This window comes from Phalacrocorax carbo, chromosome 7 (genome assembly GCF_963921805.1).
Source record: "Phalacrocorax carbo chromosome 7, bPhaCar2.1, whole genome shotgun sequence".
NCBI lineage: Eukaryota > Metazoa > Chordata > Aves > Suliformes > Phalacrocoracidae > Phalacrocorax > Phalacrocorax carbo.
In genome coordinates, this window is record NC_087519.1 from 23,078,293 (window position 1) to 23,102,769 (window position 24,477).

At 37.9% G+C, this 24,477-nt stretch overlaps 1 protein-coding gene across 1 annotated transcript in view; it reads right to left on the reverse strand.

Moving 5' to 3' along the window:
* Positions 1-24,477, reverse strand: part of NEO1 (neogenin 1) — a 209,046-nt gene that overhangs the window by 97,703 nt on the left and 86,866 nt on the right. Inside the window, exons 3-5 of the mRNA XM_064455827.1 lie at positions 22,747-23,022; positions 18,736-18,889; positions 10,249-10,385 (exon numbers count right to left, since the gene is read on the reverse strand). Coding sequence (XP_064311897.1) covers positions 10,249-10,385; positions 18,736-18,889; positions 22,747-23,022 — 567 coding nt within the window. The remainder of the gene's footprint in view (positions 1-10,248; positions 10,386-18,735; positions 18,890-22,746; positions 23,023-24,477) is intronic.

The window sequence follows — 24,477 nt, forward strand, 5'->3', positions numbered from 1 at the left end:
CTGGCACATGCAACTTAAATTACTATTGAATCTTTCAGCTTTTATTTTTTAATTACAATTCTGTCGTCTCTTTGTGATAGGGAATAAAACCAACAATAAGAACCCTATGGTCTATCTATAGTTTATGATGAGATCTATTATATCCTTCAATTCTTATGAAGTATCCCAAAGGCACTTGCAACAGTGAACCAGCTGGGCTACCCGACTACCTTTCCTGTATCACCGTAGGAAAAAACGTGTGTCATTTAAAATATCAGGTCAGTTGTGCAGAGGATAAACTTCCCACCCAGTATCAATTACCCTTCCTACCTAACTCACAAGGAACCTAATGGCATGCTTCATATGGCATACCATGTATATTCATGCATGACATGCATGGTATGACAAAATGAATGGAATTAGAGCTTTTTGCTCCAATCAATCTACAGGAAAACACATCATCCAGAAACAAGCTGAAACTAGGTATAGAAAATAGAGATAGCAGGCTTCACCGCGTGTCTTCCCAAAATTAATCTCAACAATATTCTTTTAGAGACAGGCATTTTAGTGCAAGGAAGCACTAAATGAATGAATGAAAAACTGGGAAAGGGAGCGGAAGACCAACTAACATAGGACTGACTGCCCTGTACTGCAGCATGTGTCTCCCCTAATTTGCAGTGTTACATACGTCATCATCACATAACTGACTTCAGAACCAAGGCAGTAAATCCTGTGTCAGGTAAATCTTGCTGCAAACTAAAAAGTACATTTTTAGTGTGGAGACTAGACAAATACATGTAAGTATGAAACTTAGGCAAAACCGTGTATTTTCTGTAACTGATTGTCTAGGCTAAAGGTATTGATAGCAACCTTAGCTTATTTTTTTAAAAGCCATTCTGTGGGAGAAAGTATTTGTTTCCATAAAGCAGCAGCTGGTTCAAACCCCCATTAATATGATCTTAATTTATTAGAAATTCTAGCTGAAAGAAAAAACAGCTTTTACAATTCCCTTAGTTCAGTATCAGTTTCTACATTGTAGATACTTCAGGCACTGCTGCTTAATTTAGTACCATTTTCATTCTCCCCAAGGATTACTCAAGAACATTTACAAGCAAAACCATTTGTGTGAATTGTATGGGTTACTGATAATTTGGTTTTGTCTTTCTTAATGGTATTTTTAATATATACATAAATAAATCACAAAGTTTTTTTAAAATTCATAGTAAGCCTTATCTTCCTTGCATGTGCCCTTTTGGAGGCATTACCTCCCACCCCCCATGCAATTCAGTTATGGGCACTTAGCCAAAAGGATCTAATCTTTGTCCTCATTAACACTTAACATTTTGGGCTGTTCTGCAATTTTTTCAGTGCCACAAAAATCTGTTTGGAAACTACACAACACCCATGTAACAGAAAGAAAATTCTTCAAATATGATCAAATTGTCTAGTGAATTACAGATGTTTCACGTAGAACCACCTCATGATTAATGGATGTCAGGCACTCCGAAAAGATACTCTTCCAAGAGAAAAAGCCTACCTGGCAGCACTATGGCTCCACCTGCTCTGCACTGTTAACCATTGTTGGGTTGCTCTAGAGAGCTTGTCCCCAGGATGGTGTCCAAACCCACAGAACTGCCACATCCATGGTCTTTCCTGCTGGTTAGCGGGAAGTCACCACTGCTGGGAAGAGCACATGCTGCAAGCTGATGTTTCTGGATGCAGCAGGGGCATGACATTTCCAGTCACAGCATGATCAAAGAGTGGGATTGATTTCAGGTTGACAAATGTAGTCTTTCACATCCTGTGCTAGAAGCTTCAGAGAGATGGTACACCCATTTCCAGTTCCTCATCCTTGCCTGTCAGTGGGTAGATATCATGCTCTGATAGTTGAACAAGCCACGTTCATACTTCTGCAGCACAGTTCAAACAAAAACAACTATCTGTTATTGTAATGAGTGCCTACTCTGTGAAGTCTCCACACCACCTCATCAACATATGGATGATTCATACCAGAGGGGATGCACCCCTAGAAGGCACACCCATAACCCTTGTCTTCACTCTCAGGTTTCAATAACCATCCTGTACTTGCCCTGACTTAGACTCTGCTCACACGACACTGACAGCAGCTGTCTCTGCTCAGCCCTGAGCCCTGGTAAGGTCAGAAAACCATCCCAGTCCTAAGCTTCACACAGTGTTTACTCCCTTTGAATACTGAAAAACAAAAGGAAGTGCAGCAGGGCAGAGATGATTGCTTGTGAAGGCTGCTCAACACTTCTCATTACAACATTCAGTTTTAGTTGTTCAGTTGACACCACCATCCAATTTTAAACACTCGCACTGATACAAGGGGATCCTCCTTCAGAATTCCAACACTCATTCATCATTTTTAGAAATGTGCTTATAGAAAACAAATTGTTGTCCCTCTATTAAGAATGGAGGCAAGCTCTCCACAACAAGCTTTCTTGTTTGGTTTTTTATTGTTGTTGTTGTTTTAAATGCATCTCGTTATGCATCTCATGTAGATGGGCATTTTTGGTCTCCAGTTAAAGCCTGAGCAAGCAATGTGGTGTTAAAATAATGCTGCGATCTCCCTCCTCCCCATTCCCTGTATGTTTCTGAATTTTTGGTTTTTTTCACTAGTAACATTACCCTTGAACACCAATGTGACAGAGGCAAAAGTTACTCAAAAACTACCCATATTCATATTTAGCTAAATTCACAAGTAGATTATACATCTCCATAATATTAAACTATACTTAAGAGCAGCGGCAAGGACTATTAGAAAGTCTTTTCAGGTAATCCAGTGAAGTGCAATGGTACTGACCAAAATTACCGTGAGTTCAGTTTATACACTTTCCCCACATCAGATTCCTCTGATTTACTGCATTTCTTTTGTATCACTACAGAAAAAAGGTCATCAATGGAAGTCACATTACAGTTTCAAGGGAAAGAAATAACGTGTACAAAGCTGATGTATTATTTTTACTATTAATATCTTCCCCCAGAGTTCTGAGATAACCAGAAAAAACAATACTTTGCCCCAAGTATGAGCCTTTGACAGCATCAGGTTTAGTGCAGTATCTTCTGAATCTATAATTGAAGTACAGCCTATTATCAAGATACAGTACTGAGCTTAATTAGAAACAGAAATCGATAAAGATAATCTAGAAAGTATGAGACAGGTTTTAGCAACTTCCTGTGTTGGTTCAAATTTCTTCCCTAGAATTGTTTCCAGTAACAACAAAAGCTTAATGCAAAAATAAGCGTCACCTGACATATTATTCTGTTGTTACAGGATTTAATGGGCTTTTCAAAACATCTACAGTTCCCTGAGAAGGAGGACATTATCTCTTATGAAAGCATCGGCCACAGTTGAAGATCAGGTCAGATGTACTTTTGGAAGACAGGTCTTAAGATTCATTGCATTAAGGCTCTTCCTTCTAAAACTGTTCTGTTTTGATTTTCAATAAAGTCTCCACAAGTTTGACTCAGGCTGGTTAGTAAATGAGACTGAATAAAACTGCTCTTTGTGCTAGGCAAGGCAACTAAATGGACAGGATTGAATGCTGCCTCTTTGCAACCTCAGCAGGAAGTAAGACAATTGTGACATCAGTCAGATTATAATGATGCAAGGAAGGAGTCAGCTTGTTTCCCATGCAGTTAAGTTTAGAACCAGGGGGTTAGGGAGGTGGTGTTCAAAATTTCTGAAATGGTTTTAAAAAAATGTTTAAAATGAGGTGTTTAAAATAAAGCTACAGGGAAAAGGCTTTACATTTTGACTTATCTCACACTTCCTGGTATATTTTCATCTTATTTTAATAATGGGAAGCGAGTTATTTGACCAAAGTGCTGTTTCTCAGTAGTAGTATAATGGGGAGCCATTTTTCAAACTATTTTCAAAGCCTCAGTAGCTTTAGACTACATTGTTCCCAAGTATAAACAGTAGTAATCACACCTGTAAATAGAAAAAATTAATGTATTAATAGAAGCATAATCGCTCCTACGCCAAGATCTTCAAATACAAAAACTTAATTTACCTGCCATCAATAACCGAAGTGATTTCTCTACTAGAAACAGCCATTACACCAACAACAAATCGAATGGCTAAACGAAAAGGAAAGCAGAACTACAACAGTTCCAGATCACTTATCAAAGTCTGCCAGCAGCACACTCTCACAGATTTGGGAAAGCTAGGTTTCTTTCCTCCTTTGGGTGCCCCAAGCCTTGCTCCATGTGTGAGGCACCCTGAATTTCACCATCTCAAATCATTTTGCATGTGACAAGGCATTAAGTACACTCCACGGACAAAGGAACATTTCAGCTGGCATGGTCTAGACCCCCAGCGCTAGGGTTCTGCTGTGTCACTGACTATGAATTTAAAAATCCATCAGCTAGGCAAAATATAGACTTTACCTAGCTTTTTTTATCATCCAAATTACTACCCAGCCCTTGCACAGAAAGTACACACAAAAATATTTTCTTACACTGCAATATATGCATTTTATGCTAGAATAAAGATTTTCCATTAGCATAAAGCTTTTCAGTTGTATTGAAAATATTTCCAGTGTTTCCTTTCAAAGCACAAAATTGAGAATTCTATCAAAACACTTCTGCATTTGGGTTTTTTCCATACAGTTTGCTCCGGCAGCACAAATAAGGTAGTGATCAGCCTATTACCATGTGCAACCTCTCATTTATCACTACAGACACCCAAAATAAACTTTTCCTTTATTTTTGTTTTTCATTTTAGTACATTACCACAGCAAGGCATTTAATGCATAGTATTTAAGATACACTATCAGACACTGAATGCTGTCCTAGATGACTCAAGAGCCACTTTCCACAATTTCAGAAAACATTGAAAGGTAGCAACAAACAACAACAAAGAACAATTCCGACTCTTTGCACACAAATGCAGTGATTCACTTATTTTAAAGACTTTAGACATGCCACATCAATTTTGTAAAGAAAATGAAAATGGAAATGGAACTTTTTTTGGTTTATTATTTTCTGGTTCAGTATTAACTGCAATAAATATTTCAACCAAAAGAGAAAACTCCCTCTAAACTCATTATCTACAACATAAGTACCAAGACAGGCGGCAGGAAGCTCACGCAGTGATCTAACTCACGTCACAGTATTTGCAGAAATCCCAGGGGTGCTGGGCACAGTAATAAATTTGAAATATTTCCCAGATGAAGAATGAACTTGTAACCTTCTCAATATTTAACTGCCACTATGGCTCTTCCAGGCTGCAGGTTTTAGACTGAACAGAAGCCAGCTGATTACGTTTTAAATATATTTACTACTTGTTTCCCCAGCTTTTCTTTCATCACTTCCCACTCTTATCTCACAGCAGTACTACAGATTCTTTCATTGCTGGTGAGAGCAAACCAAATTTTTCCAGTGCTCTCAATTCATTACACGTGTTGTAAATAAATCTGGTACCCAGCACCATCCCTCCTGCTGACAAACAAGGGGAAGGAACACTGTCAACACAGCTCATAGAAACTGGATTTTGTACCGAAGACTTTCAGACACCAAATTATTGCCTCCCTTCATGGGAAGTAACATGCCCTGGAAAAGACACTTTCAAGGTGCTTGCCCTGAGACAATGATGACGTATGCTTTTCACACCCCATATTAACTCAAGGAAAAGTGAGTACAAAGCTGTACACACATTTTATCCACTTGATATTTGCCCCTAAAGACTATCTCAAATGAGGATGGGAATCAAAAATGTTAAGCTTTATAGGCTGAGACCATCTCAGCCAGAGATCTTCCTCCAGGACATTCCAATGTTCTCTTCCATATTCAAACCACTTTGCAAATGTGCAAGTCAAAAATTTGGTGCATGACACATGAGTCCATGAAATGTCCCATTTGCACACACATAACTAGAAACTTTTCTGTAACTCTGATGCAGAGCAGTCTTGTGAGTTCACTTCAAGGTGTCTCCTCACTTTGTGGCAATGTGCATCTTCCCCTTTTCAAGGAAAAGGCCTGAAAATTGTGCTTCCAACAGATCCATCGCTGAGCTGTTCAGGCTTCTGCTCCCTAACCCATTTTGGTCAAAATGATCTAAGATAGCTTCAATCAGCCTAAAGAAAGTCTATTTTAAGTTCAGTGCCCTAGAGCTCACAAAAAGCATCTTCACAAATAGATGACAGAGGGGCTGTGGGGAGAAGTGGAGACAGTGCCCACCTTTCCAGTGGGCACAGCCAGGCTAAGAGAGGGCAGGAACAGTTGGTGTCATTCAGCAGCACAGAGAATTAATTCCAGGCGGTTGACAGAAGTTATTGTCTTCCCAAAGATCTTCCAAAACCTACTTCAGATTTCTAGTACTTTGAATTGCCTGTGCTTTTCCCCAAAATCCCTTTGTACCATATTAAAGAATAATGAGGTGTAACAAAGGGTTGAAAATTCAAACATGTTTCACAGGCAAAGGGACAAAGAATATAACTAATGACAAAAACAGGTATTTATTCATGATTCTTTCTTTTGTCCTCCTAAATGTAGGCTATATGAAAAGCATACTCTTTCTTCTCTCCAAACCCACCTAAAATTTAAATGATTTCTCAAAGAACACTTTCAATACCATTATTTACTTCGACCAGTAGCTAGATACTATTTTTTCCTGTATTCCCAGGACCTGTACTGCATACCCTTTGCACATTATTAGAACAGCCTTCACTAAAACATCCCATTAAATTTCCATCATCCTCTGAATAAAATTAAAATCTCACAACTCCAGCTCCCGGACACATGTTGTACACAAAGTGATCAAGGAAACGACTTTGCAGAACATGCTTCTGGACCCTGAAGTACCTTTCTAGTTGAGTACTCTTTTCTAGTTAAAGCCATTTTTCCAGATTCAATCCTTCTGTGATATATGTAGGGGAGCTAAATCAAATAATTGTTTTAAACCAAACACTGGGGCAATAGAAAGCTTCTCTTTCTTTTTTTATTTAAATGACACAGGGTAGCCTGTTCAACAGGCTACCTCCAGGTATGTGAAACAGATGATATCCTGAAGTGTCACCAAAAGGACTGGAGTGCAGTCAATTAGTTTAAGGTAACATTTATCTGAATTCAAAATGGTGCCAAATTTAACAGAAAATAAGAACTCCCCAGGCTGATGGTTTCATGTACTCTTATGCAGTTGGAAACAAGCCATCTTCAACTACCTTCCAGTTACCTTATGCGAATACACAAGCATCACAGCAAGATGTACCTATTTCTCACCAGCCAAGTGCAGCAGGCACCTTGATGCGGGACACTTCGTGGTACCCTACCCTTTACTGATCAAGGTCAGCAATTTCATCCTTGCTGCCATGAAAGAATGGGTATTCAGGTAATCAGTCCAACGCAGAGGATCCATGGCAGCTTGCTGCCACTGGTGCCACATCAAAGAGAAAGCATATTCGCTTCCAGGTTTTTATATCCTTGTTAAAGAATATAGAAAAGCTGGTCTTGGAGCAAAGTAACATTTAATGAGCCTTCTTTTTATTCTATGCACAATTTAAGCTTACAACTGTTTCCAACTACCTGCAAATTTCAGTCAATCCATACACTGCGCACTGCAGGGAAATCTCTGTTAAGAGGCATCAACAGGAACGCCATTTCACTTTAACTGTCCTAACACTGTCAAACAATGCCATCTTACCCACAGTCGATATTTACAAATGTCTCACTGACTTGCCATCGTGATATGTTAAAAGAAGGAAAAAGGACTGACTGCCTCAGTACATCCTCCAGCATGCTAACTGAAATCTCCAAACAAAAACCCCAGGTGCTTCAAGAAGGAGATGCAGAAAAATACATTAGACAAGGGAATTAAACACCCCAAAAATTGATTTCTTGTATGGACTTCTGCCAGACTAATTTCTAAGAATGACAGAAGTACCTTAAATTAAGCAAAAATCATGCAGTTATTAGGTGGGAAGAGACTACAATTTTTCTAGTCCAGAAGAAAATGATACAGTAATCAGGTAACACTTACTCAAACTATTCAGCCCTTCACCAAATTATAATAATGCAGACATACAATTACTGTCTACAGTGGCCTCTCAAAGAAAAGTAGAATTGAGATTAGAAGTAATAAAATCAGAAATGTAACTTTCCAAAATGCATTGTGTATAATCCTTATAACCTTTAATATATTTTACTACTCAAGCATTATTTTTTTTTGCACCAGGCATATAAGAAAAAATCAGCACAAAAGAACTGGCAGAATATATTTTAAGTCTTTACCACGAAATAAAGAAATCCCTTATGTTGGTTTAGATAAGGAGCAAAGGGTGATCTCAAAGTCACTGTCATCCCCCAAGTGACCCAGCTGTACATCCTACATGAAGGCTATAATCTGAGTCTTACTTATTACTTTCTTAGCTTAATTGCATCATATCCTTAATATTATTTTGTGCCATTGCTCACAACACTCAAAGTCTCATAGCGATTCTGTAAATTTTATAAGTTGGGACTGAATTAAACACAGCACACTGAGTTGCATAAAACTATCATAAAGTACTATGAAGCATCAAGCATGTAAGTATTTAAAAAGACCCAGCACCTACCTTTATTCTTTTGGCTCAAGAAACAAGGTAAGAAAAATGTGGAGGGTTTCTCTGCATGACTAGAATTTGTCAGCTTTCAAAATGCCTCAAGTCAAAGTAGAGCAATATTGCATTTGATCAGGCCTCACAGACAATGCATTTGTTGGATATTCTTCCTCAACTTCTAAAGGAGGGCAGAGTTAGCTAAAATGCTTCTGTAATCTACAGAAGGCAAATGACGTGCTTGGAAAGCTAGTCCCAAGACCGGTGGGGACTAAAATGCAAGGTGAAGCTTAAGTTACAGGTAGCAGGTAACAGTGCAGAGTGAGTACTGACAACATACTCTCAGAAGAATATTCCCCCGATATGTTTGGAAACAAATTCTGCACCTTGTTAATGTTCGGTTTTACACAGCCATGGTTAAATATGGCTGTGACATAATGCAGAAATGTTATGGATGCTAATATAAGCCTTCTTTCATACTGCACTTTCCTAATGAGGGAGAACTAACTGTTCAATACTGAGCAGCTCAATGATCAACTTTCTTTGAAAACTTTTTGTCCATTCTCAGTATTTTTTTTCCAATCTCCAGCTGACCTTCTCCAGCTCTTCTCTACCAGAAACACAGCCGTATTTCTGAAGTTCCAGGCACGACACAGAAAATATATCACCTTAAATATAAAAGCCTTGAGCACTAAAATTTCAAACTTTCACACCTGGTGTTTACAGAGAACTCCTCTGCTAACTTGCCTTTACATAACATTTCATGCTGTTAGAAGAGTTAACTCAATGTAAAACAATACTTTTTTTTTGTCACAAAGGTTTCATCTATAGATAAACCTTCCTTAAGGGTTGATCGGTGATTAAATATATCCCTTCAGACATACTTTCAAGACAAACTTTCTAGTACCACAATCCATTTTAAAACAAGTCAGTTAAGCTCTTACAAGGACATTGTATATATGAAACACTCTTACATGCCAGTAAATTCTAGCTGAAGAATTTCAAACCAATATGAAGATCCAATTAATAAAAAAAAAAAGATTTCCTCATGAAATGTAAGAAAGTTGAAGAAGCCAAATTTTTACCTTTTTTCCCTGCTCATTAACAAGTCTACCTTATTTGCACAAGTTACATAATGATGTTGTTTTTAAAATCAATGTTATCAACGTTTCAGTGCTGTTTCTAATAAAAATTGCTTTCAAGAGTAAGACAGCTATACACAAAATAAAATCAGGGTACTACTAAATAACTGTCTCAGCTTTTATCTTCTGTCAAGCTCCTTGAAAACACCAGTATATTTAAGGATTATGAAAAGTAGTCCATACATGTCTTTTTCAAGGAAGACTTAAGTAGTAGTACTATCAGTCAACTTTCAGATGTGATTAGCAACACAGTGACCTTTGTCCTCCTTTAGAAAAGTACCACATTTAATATTATAGGAGTATATACAGCAGCTTTCAGCCATGCTCAGGATTTACTACCTAAGCAAATTCCTCCTTTGAATATTTACAAAATTATAAGCTATTTGAATAAGAAAAAGTAACACATAACACAATGTAACAGAGTTGAGAGGGGTGGGTTGTGAGGGCTTGTTTTCTTTTTTAAAACAGGGCACAAAACACAACAAGGTCTTTAACTCACTGCACAGTAAAACCCTTACGAAAAGTCACCTGGAGATCCATTCTCTCTTAAAATTAAATATTTGACCTACCTTGAACTGCAAGTTCTGCTTGAGCCTCAATTGTCTCATTTCTGTTATCTGCTATGCAGGTGTACATCCCAACGTCCTCCTCTGTAACATCACTGATCTCCAGACTGCCTCCCGCAAGCAGAAGAAATCTGTCATAGCTGTGCAAGACAGGACATATGGGCGATTTACTGGACAAATTAAATAAAGTGTTACCAGAGAAGCACACAAAAGCTCTCTGCCTGAAGCGTCTACATAAAATGAAGAAGTGTTTACATATGATATTCCTGGGTGCCATTCACAAGGAGCCATGCTAGAGATGAATTTTTAACTAGATGGTCAAATTCTATACTTCAGCTTCACATTTAAAAATTAAGTTCAACTATACCAATTCCACACGAGTAGCTCATCTTTTTGCACTTCCAGCTTCAGTTCTGCTCAATGAAATGAAATCCAAGGTATTTAGACAATAGCAGCTAAAACTCAAGAAAAATGAAATAACACAACCATATAATAAAAATCCTATTTTGTGGATACAGCCAGAATGACTTATTGCTTGAAAAGTTAAGTGAACTATAACATGCCAGACTTATACCTGTACAACATAAGGAACAGCAATGTACACTGTATAATGTGTAGTAATTCAATTTTTTTAAGATAGCCATTTCAGTAAGAGGTAAGATTTCAGAATAAGATATAGGTTAAAAATTTTTCAAAAGACAAAGTAAACAAGATGACAAAGTTTCTGTATAGAATTTTCTCCCGCTGATTTGGGGGGGTGGGGGCGGCCCTTATAATTCGTCCCTTATAAGCCATCTCCTTTTTATGCTACATGTAGTACCGTCAGCACTCTTCTCCAATTGCAAACACCGTTCCCCTTTATGTGATACAAATTTGTACAAGAGCTTTCCAAGTTTCTTCATCACTCCAAGTGTCCATAATAAAACTCCAGTAAGATTACTAAAAACCCCAAGCTAAGACAAATCATGACTGGATGCTGATCCAGGACCATTCTTATTTCTCTTTTTTGGAGAGGGAAAAAAGTCTACCTCATGGCTTCCTTTCTGGCGTTATCAACCAATGGCTTAGTGGGCAGGAATGTGTTGAATTCTTTCAAAATGGTAACTGAATAGCATATTAAAACAATTAACTTTCTTGGTCTCTGTAGAGTGGCCAATGTACTAAAATCAACCCAATTGCTTTCTCCATTTGAAATTTTACTAGAATTCTGTTAGTATAACCAATGGTCTTACCTGCTTGGAAAGGTAAATTGTTAGGACACAAAGACTTTTGACTCACCTAATTGCTATATTAATATTGATTTATGATACTACTACAATTGTTGATCAAATTTCTGATTCAATACATTTAAAAGCAGAGCAAATAAAATCATTATGGGAATTAAGTGGAAGAAACCAGTCTTAAAATCATCCAGTTACATGTCCTATGCAGCTATACCCTAAAGAAAGGCATCCTGTTTCCATGATTTAGTAACAGGAAGACTACAAAAAGTTAGTTTCCCAAGAAGTGTAGGGAATTTCAGTGAATATAATAGAAAGTTTGAAAAAAACTTATTAGGAGTTTTAAAAAGGGGAATGCCTGAATAAATAGTAGAGGAGTATGTGGACAGCACTGCAAACAGGTTCTAGCTAAGAGGAAAGCAGAAGGAAGTTGGTCATTAAACTCTGCTTTGGAACAGCTTGACAGTGGTTCAAGAACAGAAAGTAAGATGACAAAATACATCCTGGATTACTTTATATTTATTTTATTGTCATGGCAGCCAAAAAAAGGCAGAAGCCTGATATCATGCATCAGATGAAAAATTACTATGTAGAATAAAAAAAGGGAGCATTAGCAGTAATCAAAGATAGTGACGGATGACCCGCCTCCTATCTCGAGCAAGAAAAATCTGTACAAAGGGTATGTTAACAAGAGCTGCCAAAACTGTATCACTTCTTTCCCCTCTTCTCCCACTTTTTTTTTTGTATTGTATTTACCTGTATTCTATCCAGGTAAATTGATTATATTTAAACCGCACAAGTCTGTTGAAGTTAACACAAAGAAATTGAACCTTGAAGTCTCAAGACTACACCACCTCCACGGCAAATCTGACCATCTAAAGAAGTTCTAAGACTATATAAAAAGATCCAAGAAAACAATGCTCTTCCCAGTTCTTGAACCTCTTTGTATCTGGACATTGACAGTCCACCAACACAAAGAGCTTTCCAAACGTCATCAAGGTGAACAGAAACAGTATCACTGAAACTTATTTGTGAGAATCGCATGTTAGACATGTTAAGGCTGAACTAAAGCCAAGCCTAAAGAAAAATAAATTACTAAGACAAGTCTGGACTTTGACACATCCATACATGCAGTTTTGTATCTTATTATTATGTAAAACAGCTTCCTTGATTATTTGTTCTAGCATTCGTGGCAAGTTAAGCTCCGTAGCATATAATCTGCTGATGGCTACAGTCAAAGCAGAAAGAAATTGAGCCAATTGGTAAATGTGCTAGAGCTACCAGCAATAGTCAGGACATGGAACAGGAAGGAAAGCTGTGCAGAAAGAACTGACTGAATGCAAGAAGCTGAGACTAACACAATTGCAAAGGCACGACAAAAGGTTATACAGAATCCTAGTGTAATTATGATGACATATAGTGCCTTCTTCTGGATATCCACCAACTTCCATTGTTATCCATCTAAAAGCAACACGTGCCTTATGACGCTCATTTTCCCATACCCAGCCTCTGGAAAAGCGAAGTAACACGTGCATGGTGAGGCAGCAGACTATGACGTTACTAACCAGCAATTAGTATGTTACTAAAACAATTTTTAAAAAATTACTAGACCATGTCATATTAGGCAACAGAAGTTTGTCATATAGGATCTCACAAACTATTTGCAACATAATAGTATTTACAGGAATTCCCTTTTTTGTCAAGAAACAAGGTAATATAGTTTTCAGCCATCTAAGTTGTCAGCTATACTTCTATTATCTTTTATTATTTTCCTCAGTAAAACCTAGAGTTGAGTCCAGAGTTTTGCAATACAATATCCAAGTTCACCTCTGTTAAAAACATGGAATAAAACAATCTGCCAGACTTCTTGGCGATTCCTTCTGTATGCATTAGCTATGGGATAATTCTAGGCTTAAAGCAAAATAGCTTTTGTAATGAAGTAAAACCAACTTAATTTTATAAGAACAATGAAGCATTTCCACAAAAGAGTGAAGCAATCAGATTTCAGGCACTGGAGACAAAGAATCAGCTTAGTATAAAAGTGATAACATAATTTAAAGTGTCATTAAAAACAACAAAGATTGATCATTCAAATGTCAGAGTACAGCAAAATGAAATTCAAGCCTTTTACATGCATTCCATACTGCCCTCTGTTACACACTCATAATATACAATTACTTGAGCTACTTTGGATACTTAAATCACACGCTCTTTTTATGTTCATTATCAAAAAACACAGTGAGCCTTTAGTAGTTTACTGTATTCAAACTGCTGGTTATACCCTGAGGTTTGAGCTTTTTTTTTCCTTCTTTTAAATTAGTAATCCCAAAACATCTTATAGTCTATTTGCAGTGTTAGTAAAGTACAGCAGATAAAATTAGACTGTAAATTAGATTATTTTGTGAAATATACTACCAGAAAAATCTCCGTAATTACTCTGCTTTGTTTAACCTTTACTGAGTTAGGCAAGTATAATTCACTTAATACAAATCGCTCTGAGCGCCTGGCAAACAATAATATGTAATAATTTAAAATATCACATATTTGTGCAAAGTATTAAGGAAAAACGCCCGCATCGGAATTTGTATGCGATCACACAATTAAAGACTTCATTTGAACGCATACAACAACAGCATAAAATTAATGCCACTCGTGCAACCTCAGCTTTGTAATCTCACTTGAGGAAATGATTAACCATACAACCACGGTATAGTTTTCTGTAGTCATTTTTCAATGAAATAAAGTTTTCCTAAATTGAACAGCCCAACAGCACTGAAGACTAGGCTGTACTTCAACAGTCTTAAAACATGTTATTGTTTAGGGTCTTTTCAACTGTTCATTTTCAGATTGACTCGTTTATTGTAACTTTTTAAAGGACTCTTGCAGTACAAGCATTTGTATTTTCTTCCATATAAATGTCCAAATATAAATCAAGTTACACAATACATGCTGTTTGAGCACATACTGGAAAGCTTTCAAAGCAGAACATCATCTTTCAAACATTTAAAACTCAGCACCTGTCTCCCAGGCTCTGAAAAGCCATCTTGGCAACCACCTCACCTGAAACTTCACTTTTTCCATTTCAGAATCATCTAAACCATAAAACTACTCCTGCATTTGCTAACACACACACAATCATGCAGCAGGATCCTTAGCCAGACATGACATTAAAAGATAAAAAGATAAAAAAGGAATTATGAAAGGCTCAAGTTGGCAAAATCTGAAAAACTATTCAACCTGCATTACTTACTGAGTTTATGGAGGAAACCCAGCTGAAAAAGTACAATGCATATACACATTGCTGAACCACCTGTATGATAGGGTGGGTATGCAATCATAGTGTCAATCCTAAACTAAAGAACTATGAGCAGTACAATCTATATCACAAGATTACAAAAACACAAATACATACAATGGGTTTATTTCTTCTGCTTTGGTCTGAGTCTAGAGGCTCGCTTCATATTTTGAAGCTCTAGTTTGGAGCTACAAGCACCAGCACCATAAATAGCAGCCTAGAATAGGGTTTAGCCTTTTCCTTTCTTTTCCAACAACGTAGTTTTGAGAAAATTATTACGTCCCATGAAGATTATTGGCTTGACTAGTAAGCCAATTCAATGAAAAGCTTTAATCACAAGTCAAATGTTTTTCCCAGTGACAGGTTATCAGGTGCAATTTTCAACTTGTGATTCTTTTTCTCTCTGAAGTCTTGACTACAGTAAGAAAGGTCAAAGGAGCAGACCAAAGCCAGACAGCAATGCCCAGAGAAGGGCAGACAGATGGCACAAGCTCACAGACACCCTTCCTCCAAAGAGCCTTTTAGCCTTCAGCTTCTGAGCACTGAGACTTCCCCAAGTCCTGAGCAGAACCTGGCTATTTCATGGGCTGAGGGACTTCTTTATGAGGAACCAGAAAGTCAGCAGTCTGTCACCTTTATTTAAAATCTTGAAGTTAACAAGTTCTGAAAGGATTCCTTGAAGTTGTAACAGTTTTACTACAATGGAAATTTTTAGCATCACATTAGCTTCACCGGTTTCTCACTCAACACTCAAAGCTTCCTTTCTCTTTCACTCAAATTAGTTTGGAAAATATTTTATCACAGCAAACTAATTTCACAATATATTACACTACAGGCTGCTTGTTTGAACAAGTGCCAAGACTGCCATCATTCCAGTTTACTCATATTTATCCGTTAACATAAACCTTACTGCAGTCTTTGACAAATACTCCATCAAAATTGAAAACCTGTTTTTTTTCAGGTCTTATAACAAATATTTAATTCCAAAATCCCACCGTTCCTAATCCTTAAAAAAAGCCTATTTTCCTACTAACACAGGTTCCTATACATATTCTCCTTAGCAATACAGCTTACAGAAAAAATTAAATTTTTTATTAGATTAATTACGACCGTTAAAAAGACAAAAGTAAGAAGAAAGTTGTGTGCTTAAACCATTTAACAAGGAGTAAAAATTAGGGACATACCTAACTTTGCTATCCAAGTTTTGTTTCCTAACCCCATACATACGCATATACACAGACCATGTATCAATATATAATTATATACATACGTATATATGTACATTAATGTCTGTAGTGTGTGTATATAGACAAAACCCAAGATTTAAAACCTTTTCCCAGGTAGAAGGTACATTAAAGCCTGTCCAGAAGAAAAGAATCCGTTGTTTCTTGGGATAAAGAAAAGCTATGCTCAAAAGAAAAGCCTTACTTCTATACCAAAAGGGGATATTAAAACAGATTAAATGTGATTTGATTTGTAATTAGATTAACAGACCACACATAACAAGCTAAGGTACCTGTTTTGCAGCAGTCTAACTGCAGGCTTTACTCCAACAAAGAATCTTAATTTTTAGTTCTAGAGGTTTTCCAGTTATTCTATTCAAAAGAATCATACACCAGCTGCCGAGTTAAATGGAGTTTAAGAACTTTTTGTTGTCTGCTGTTTGAATCTCTTCTCCATGAAGCCATAGTCATGAGTAGCAGACTTAAGAGTTTTGGCACAGTTTGACCAGTTCAACAACCAATGAAGGAAGCTTACTGACTACAGAGTGAAAAGCCCCCAAATTTTCTCCTTTACAGTGTGTTCATTATAGAGTTTACTTTTAAGGTAGGTAAGGAAAAAAAAAACCACACCACAAAGCAAAATTTTTAGAAATCAGTTTCTTCAGCAAGATAACTTTATTCACTCATCTTCAGCCACACAAGAAAGGTTCTGTAACTAACAGTAAGTCAAAAGAAATAAAATTTTCATTGTTCAAATCCCTTGTTTACTCCTTTTTGGTTCTTTCTTTGAGCCTTCCTTTGAGGTTCTTTCCATTCTATTTCAAATGGAAGAGGAATATCTCTTCATCTTTTCAACTATCCTCCTTAGTGAATACATATCCAGAGGATAAGACAAGCAGTGGATTCCAAGAACTTATGGGCACCTGCAGCTTTCAGTTTGGCAAGAGGCTTTCCTTGGGTTTGGCAGAGAATATGCATAGCTCCTTTGCTGCAGGAGTAGAAAACATTTAGTAAAACTGTGTTTGGGAAACCTGACAGCCTTGTGGCTCCTGCCTCACCACACAGTGTCCATGTGATAATGGAAAGATGCTCAAGAAAAAGTGACTTCAAGCAAAGAGCTGGTGCCAGCACAGAGGAAGCACTATTCTGACTGCCTGTACTGACAACTTGACACACAGTTCACAGCACCATTTGTACTTGCAGCGAAAGTCAACTGGAATCCGTTCCTGTAACAGAGACATAATGCTAATAACTAATGCTAAACGTTCTGAAGTATCAGGTCATATGTGGTTCAAATTGTGCACATAAAGATCAAATAAGTTCACTGATGTTATGCATCAGCTCTCCAATAATTCTCACTCTGAATTTTGAAAATATAAATATATTTGGGAAGACCCCAGAAGTTATCATGACAACCTGCATAGAAAAGCTCATAAAGGAATTGACAGCACTGTATTAAGAGCAGGATTTGAAAATTCCAGCCTTATATAAAAAATTAGAAATAAATAAAAATGAGAGCTCTTTAGTTAATGAGCTTTAACATCCTTGTGCACTGAATGCGACGTAGCCGGGGGGGAGCAAAAATTTATAAAGGTATGACATGACATCATTTTACATAGAAGAAAAACAAATTAACATCTTACCAGGCACATTTATTCTGACACTTAATCACATTTGATTGTGCAATTCTAATGAGTCTGCACCAACCTTCGTAGGTGAATGATTTCTTTTACTTACAAAAGATGAATCTAAATCTTGTGCCATCAGATTGACATCACCACAATTTCTCAGTGGTATTAAAACTGTTACTCACTACCCACAGAAGCTTGCATTTTCCAGACAAAGACAGTTCAAATTACGAGCCCCTGGATTTTTTTAATTTAAGAGTTGTCACAAAGAGAGATATTACTGTCGCTGGTACTGCAGAAAGACTTGCATATTCCTTTAGCTGCTTTCTCTATCAGCCATGCCACCATAGAACTTTACCCCTCATTGTTTCACAATTAACTTGTTCCTACATTAATCTCACCACTGACTTTGAGGGATGCTGTGAACTTTCAAGTATCTGTTTGTAATTTCCTTGTTCTAGCAAGTATGTTCATTAGATGGACAAAAAGATAGCTTTTCTTGACAAGATTTGTTCTGCTTTTTCATACATATTTTTTACCATCTTATTTTGAACGAATACACCAGTAATGACAAAATACAATAGAGTAGTTTTCACTTGATGCATTCCTGAAAGGCCACAACTTCTTTAAATCACACCTAACATTTTAATATTCTGTTTTAATGAGAAATTATGAAATTCCACTTATATCCGTAAGTTCTCATGGAACATTTAGACACATACTGGACAACTTCACTGCAGAAAAGAGTAACACGAATACAGAGCTTCACACATAGAATATGCCAACATGAAACAGTCTTCGCTTTTCTGCAGTGTCCTTATTCCCTTAATTGCTTCTTCTACACCAGTGGCAATCTGAAAGTAATATGTTCTTAACAAGCTTCCAGCCTCAAATAACGTTTCTTGGTTTCAGAAGTCTGCAGAAAATACACAATGAGCTTGTTCCACAAGTCTCATGAACTGCCTTACTTGTCATAACACTCAGTCTAGAAGCCCTGCAGCATTTGAAAACTAGCTTCTGTTCTCCTGGTTTAAAATTAAGTAGAACGCAAATTGTGCTCTCATCTAAAATTGTAACTCTGAGTTCCTACTGTTATATAAAAATATATGTTAGCCGTTACTCACCCTTCTGTGATAAGCTCTTCTTCATTTCTTGTCCACCTGATATATGGAGTTGGAAATCCCACAGCAACACATGGAAAAACTGCACTTTGCCCAGTAACTTTAGTAAGCGAAGAGGGCTGCCTCATAAACATCAAGTTCTGTGGCACCTCTGGATCTGCAAATATTTTGTAAATGACAAAGTTGTACCAGATGCAGGATCAGATTATAATCATTAAAAAGAACAATTAAAACACCTATTTTCTTTCCTGCATCTTCACAGGATTGAATGGCCATCTTACCTACCTAAATAGTTTTCTGTGAGAGACTCTTGCAGCCTCCCACTTGAACGGCTCTTGACTGTTTCCTCCAGACAGGCAAACTGATTTGCCACTGCTGGGATCTGACTCCTCAAACCCCCTAGGAAACAATTTCAGCTAATAGCTACAGCCCTGAAACTGTAACTTTGATCAGCTAGCAGAGGTTTAGTAAAGAAAGGTGTAGGTTTGACTTTGTCCAGCCAACCTTGGGCAATCACCTGACTTCATCAGGTAGCTGCCTGAGAAAGTGCTTTTACGCACTAGAAAATGAAATTGCTGCAGTAAAGAGTCAATCCTAAGAGAAATAAAATAATTAGATAATTTGCACGCTGAAGTAGATTTATAGTAAAACAATAAATCCACCATGGTTTTCCATCCTTATGGAAATGGTGAATCCTCTGAATTAGTTTTGGCTTTGCCTTGAATTGTGCAGGAAAGGAGTTTCTTTCCCCCCCTTAAGAATAAGCACAAGTAAAGTGCCTATTTACTCAGTCTTTCACTACAGGAAAATGCCACTTTAACTGCGAGAATTGAAAACATACCTCCCATTAAAGGCTGTCCAGCAATCTCCTCTGAACTGAACTACCACAAATAAATATTCAGGACAAAAGGCTATTTTTCTGCTTTCCTAAAAATATCCACTACTCAAAATGTAGCCTTAGGATAAAGTTTCTAGAATCAATTTTAACCACAGCGGTAACAAATTCATAAAAGGGCCTCAGTAACACCTGGACAGAAGATGTAGTTCATACCCTTTGTCTCTGCAGTAACTTCAGCATGTGCCGTAACTAGAGAAAATGAGCTCCTACGCGCCCACTACAGCATTTCTGCTGGGTTGGTTATCATAACCCTTTTGCCAACTGCTTGAGAAACGCAGCGTTCATGCTGCATGAATTGCTGTATTCTCAATACTTAGATGTGCACTTACAAGTCTGATGACAAGCAAGCTCCAGAATCGGACACGCTCTTTTTGGCCCCTTCAAGGGGGACAGACTATTCTGTACCTACACTGCTTTTGCTCACTGGAGCCCGTTCTGTACCTATCGTGCACAGTATTCGGCCCCATCTCACCTGGGACCTATGCAACACTTGCAGGAACTTATGGAAGTTGTTGGTTTTGGCGTTCTTCAGGTCAAAGTGCTGAAAATAACCGAGCGCTTACAGCACTATGCTAAGGGCATGCACATGCTCCAAGGTATAACATGATGAGGTTGCCATTCAAGAGAATCAGGCCTGATGGAAGTGATGTTTCAGAATTGTTCTGGGCAGAGGGAGCCAAACTTAGCACAATCCTGGATCACACCATCTGTCTCAGGCCCACACAGAGCTCACAGCAGCTCTGCCTACGGTCCCTGTTAGAGGGAACTAGTCTGCTTGCTCCAGAAATAAGACCATGTGTGAACAGGCGGGCAACGCAGTGAGAGTGTCCTGGAGTGGCATACGGAGCAAGCCAAGTTGCAAAAAGCGGATGTAACAGATTGCCAGCAATCACTACACTAGGGAGAGGTATTAGAATGATTCACTGGAGACGGAACTCATTAATACTCCAAGCTCACAAAAATCATTTCAGTTTTCAGGTTAGTGGAAACTAGATTTAAAAAAATCAAGTAATTTCTCTTTTTTCCTTGTATTCCTATATTTGAAAGCACCTGCTGTCAAGTAGCAGAACTCAGAAATGTATGCTCCTACTTGCTTGGTGGCAGGTAAAAGTCAGACTGAATGCTCTAAGGAAGGTCACTGTAAGAAAAAGCAGAACACTGTCCGTGGATGCAAACGTGTGTGATGCAAGTGCATGATGGGAGTATTTCAAAGATTTAGAAGCAGAGCAGCGGGGCTGCTGTAGGCATTATCAATTTAAAAATGGGATAAAACAGACGGAGAACAGCTTAATTCAAATCCTTCTTTCAAATATATCTCAGATCAAACAATCAATTATGGGGCCACTCAAGATTAAGAGAGCTTTCTGTGCAACAGTTTAATCCCACTTTTTTTAAAAAAAAAAATTTAAATGCCTGCTAGGAGGGATTTCACAAAACTTCTCAATCGACACCTTCAGACTCATGAGCAAGCAAATAAACAGCTTTATTTGTATTCCTGAATAGACTTATCTTTAATCACCTTCAGGAAAATATTACAAAAGGAAGTAAACTATATCTGGAGCCAAAATCATTTGGAACATAATATGGAATTTTATCAGGAAATCTTCAATTCCCCCAAATCAGAAGAGTCTTAAGCATTCATTTGAGGCGCTGTAGAAACACAAAAGCAAAACTAACTGAAATAATTAAGTACCTTTTCCAAAAGCACTCCTCTTCAAAAACTGTATGCTTAGTTGAGAAAGATTTGATCCTTTCTTTTCTGAAAGTCTGAAGAACTTAATGAAACAAATCCTTATTTTAAGCATGATTTATTTCCAAAGCCTAGCAAACACTCAATTTTAAAAGAAGGAAGGTTGCAATTGTAAAATTGGGGTATTTTAAAGTATATTTTATCATTTTAAAGAGAAAAGTGACGCAGTCATTTTTCATAGTCATAGAGAAGCAGAACTATTTATTGAAAGGGGCCTCTGAAGATGCCTAGTGCAACTACCTGCTTGAGGTCCTTCTGTTGTTAACACTAGGTCAGACCAACCACAATACTGCCCAGCTTAGCCCTGAAAACCTCCGAAGATGGAAATTTAGCAACCCTTTCTGGCAGTTCTCCAAGCAGTGAAAGTTGAATCAGAATTCCAACATGAAGACTAATTCAGAAGAAACAGCATGAAGTTCTGGAAATAATTAGGAAAATCCACACAAGACACAGCCCCTGTTTCCCTAGTTTGGGAAAGTACGATTCACATTCCTGTCTTACTCTTGGTCAATTTTCAAAACTTTGTGCTAGAACGTCTGGTGACACACAGCTCCATGTAAGTGTCATTCAAAACAGAACACACTAAATGTGGAAACAGTTTACATCAGGGCTGGGCTTTTGGTCTTATAAAACCACCTAAACATTTTGGGACAATAGGCATAGCCAAACCTTTCAAAATAAAATCATCTCCCCTTTCTAGGGTCTGGAGACTTCCCCAAAGGGTCCAGTCAGAACTTCTTAAATATTAGGACAATTGAAAGTGCCTCAACTGAAGCACCCCAAGAGGAAGGGACTAAGCACCAACTTCTTTTGGAAATTTTAAGAGTATTTTAAACGTGTGATTCAAGCCTGAAAAACTCAGAAATCCCCAACACATACATACTCAAAGAAACAGTTAATTCCCTTTTTGTAACGCATCAAAATGGAAGTGTATTACCAGTGGCATTTGAAAATAAGTCTTTCCCAAAAAGTCCTTAAAAGCTAAGCCATTAAACATGGCAAAAAAACCTATGTGCATGTCTCCAGCCGATCTCCAACCATTGCAGAGAACTCAGACACTGACAACTGATTTTGCTTTTTCTGTTTCCCAACTGCAAGACACAGGTTAGCCTTCCCAAGGTACAAAATCCTTTAGCTTAACCACATGCACTCATTTTAAGCTACACTGAAAACAAAACAAAAAACCCAACCACTAGCTTCCGCAACACACATTACACTTAGCTCCACTTAAAATATACAAAAATGCAACAGAGCAGATTCTTATGTGTTCCCCTTTCAGTATTCTTGTTAGGTACTACCCGCTCCCCCACAATCACTTGACTAGTGTTCTGATTATTAATTTTTTTAAAGAAAAACAGATTACTACCTGGAAGAATTTTGAGCTCTGCTTCGTCACTGTATTTGGGGGTCCCACCACTTTCAATGATACAGCGATACAGTCCTCCATCCATATCAGTAGCATTGCTAATAATTAGAGTCCCACTTGGTAATTTAAATACACGATCATCCAGAAAGAGTGGCTGACGATCCTGCTCCCACCTCACAAATGGTGCAAGGTCAACATTGACTTCACAGTTAAGGATTGCACTGTTTCCTCTATAGACAGATGATGATTCTGGCTGACTGGTGAACCTGGGAATGCCTGCAAATACAAAATAAAAAAGTTAAGAGGTATTCTGAAGATGACACCAAAGCTTTTAAGTCCAAGTCAAGATTTATGAACATAGTTTAAAAGAAAAAATTAAGTTGCTCTCCAACTCTCTCAAAATCTTAACACTTGATAGCACTATGCTAAGGGCTGCTGGTGGAAGGGCAAATAAAATAATAAAAGTACTGATTTAACAAGAAAAGTACTTTTAGAAACAAGCAAATGTCGACAACACAACAGAAGTCTTTGGAGTCCTCGAAAATGGGAGGAGACATGCAGGTAACCTCTGCTCACTTCTCCAGTGTTGCTGTTATACTTAAGGAGTGGCAAAAATCAAGATTGTCTCTTTGCCTGGTACATCAAATAAATAGTTTGAACCACAGTCTGTAAGAGCCACTGATTCACTTGCATTGTAACACAGATATCCTCTAATACTCACTCAGGAGATAGTAACAAGGAGAGGAGAAGGCTTCTCCTACGCCTTCCAACTCTCAAGTTTGCAGTCTACACAACATCTTAATTTACTGCCTACAGGAATACTTCTAATGAGGGTTTTATTCTTGTCAACTTAGGGTATTTATCTTAAAATTAGAAGTTTAGCAGTTAAGAACTTCAACAAAAAAGTTGAAAATTATTTTCTACAACTTCGTCACCGGGTGTGTCTAAGTAAAGGTTTAGTTTCACAGTAATTTCACTAGACCATGAAAAGGAGCCTGAGGCTGTTGAAGAACCAAATCTCACTGAAATTCAACAGAAACAGAATTTCCCTTTGAAGATTTCAGCTACAAAAAGCCCTACATATAGCAACATAAAGTAAAAACTGCATTTATTCATAGGCAAATATTTATTTTTTTCATGTTAGCGTACCTGAGAACTGAGATTCTCCATAATATAACACAAAGGTACCACTGCCACACTGACCCAGCAGCGCCGCCCAACAAATGTGTCACCTTCTGAGTAAAAATGTTCTCCAGAAATACCCAAAGTCCACTGAACAGCTTGACATTTGTTTCTGTGTCCCATTTTTGACAGTGGAGGAGCTGACAGGGTGGCCTCCATGAAAGGAGGCTGAATACTCCCGAGCCGGACATAGTTGGGGCTGGTTCCACCTGTTTCCACAGCGGCCCCACAGAGGGGCTGAGCCAGTCAGCAAAGCTGGTAGCACCTCTGTGAAAGCATATCCAAAGGGTAACCTGCTGTACCAGGAAAGGTGTGAGAAACAGCCCTGCAACAGCCAGGTCAGAGCAGAAGAAGAGGAAGAGCAGCTCCAGGTGCCACCCTGGGGAGACCAGGGTGGAGCAGGAAACAGCAGAACTGGGAATGAAGGCATGAAGTTGAGCCTGGGAAACGGGAAGAGGGCGGGATAAGGTGTTTTAGTTTTTGCCTTTGTTTTCCTACCACTCAACTTTATTTTAATTGGCAAGAAATTAATTTTCCCCAAGTCAAGGT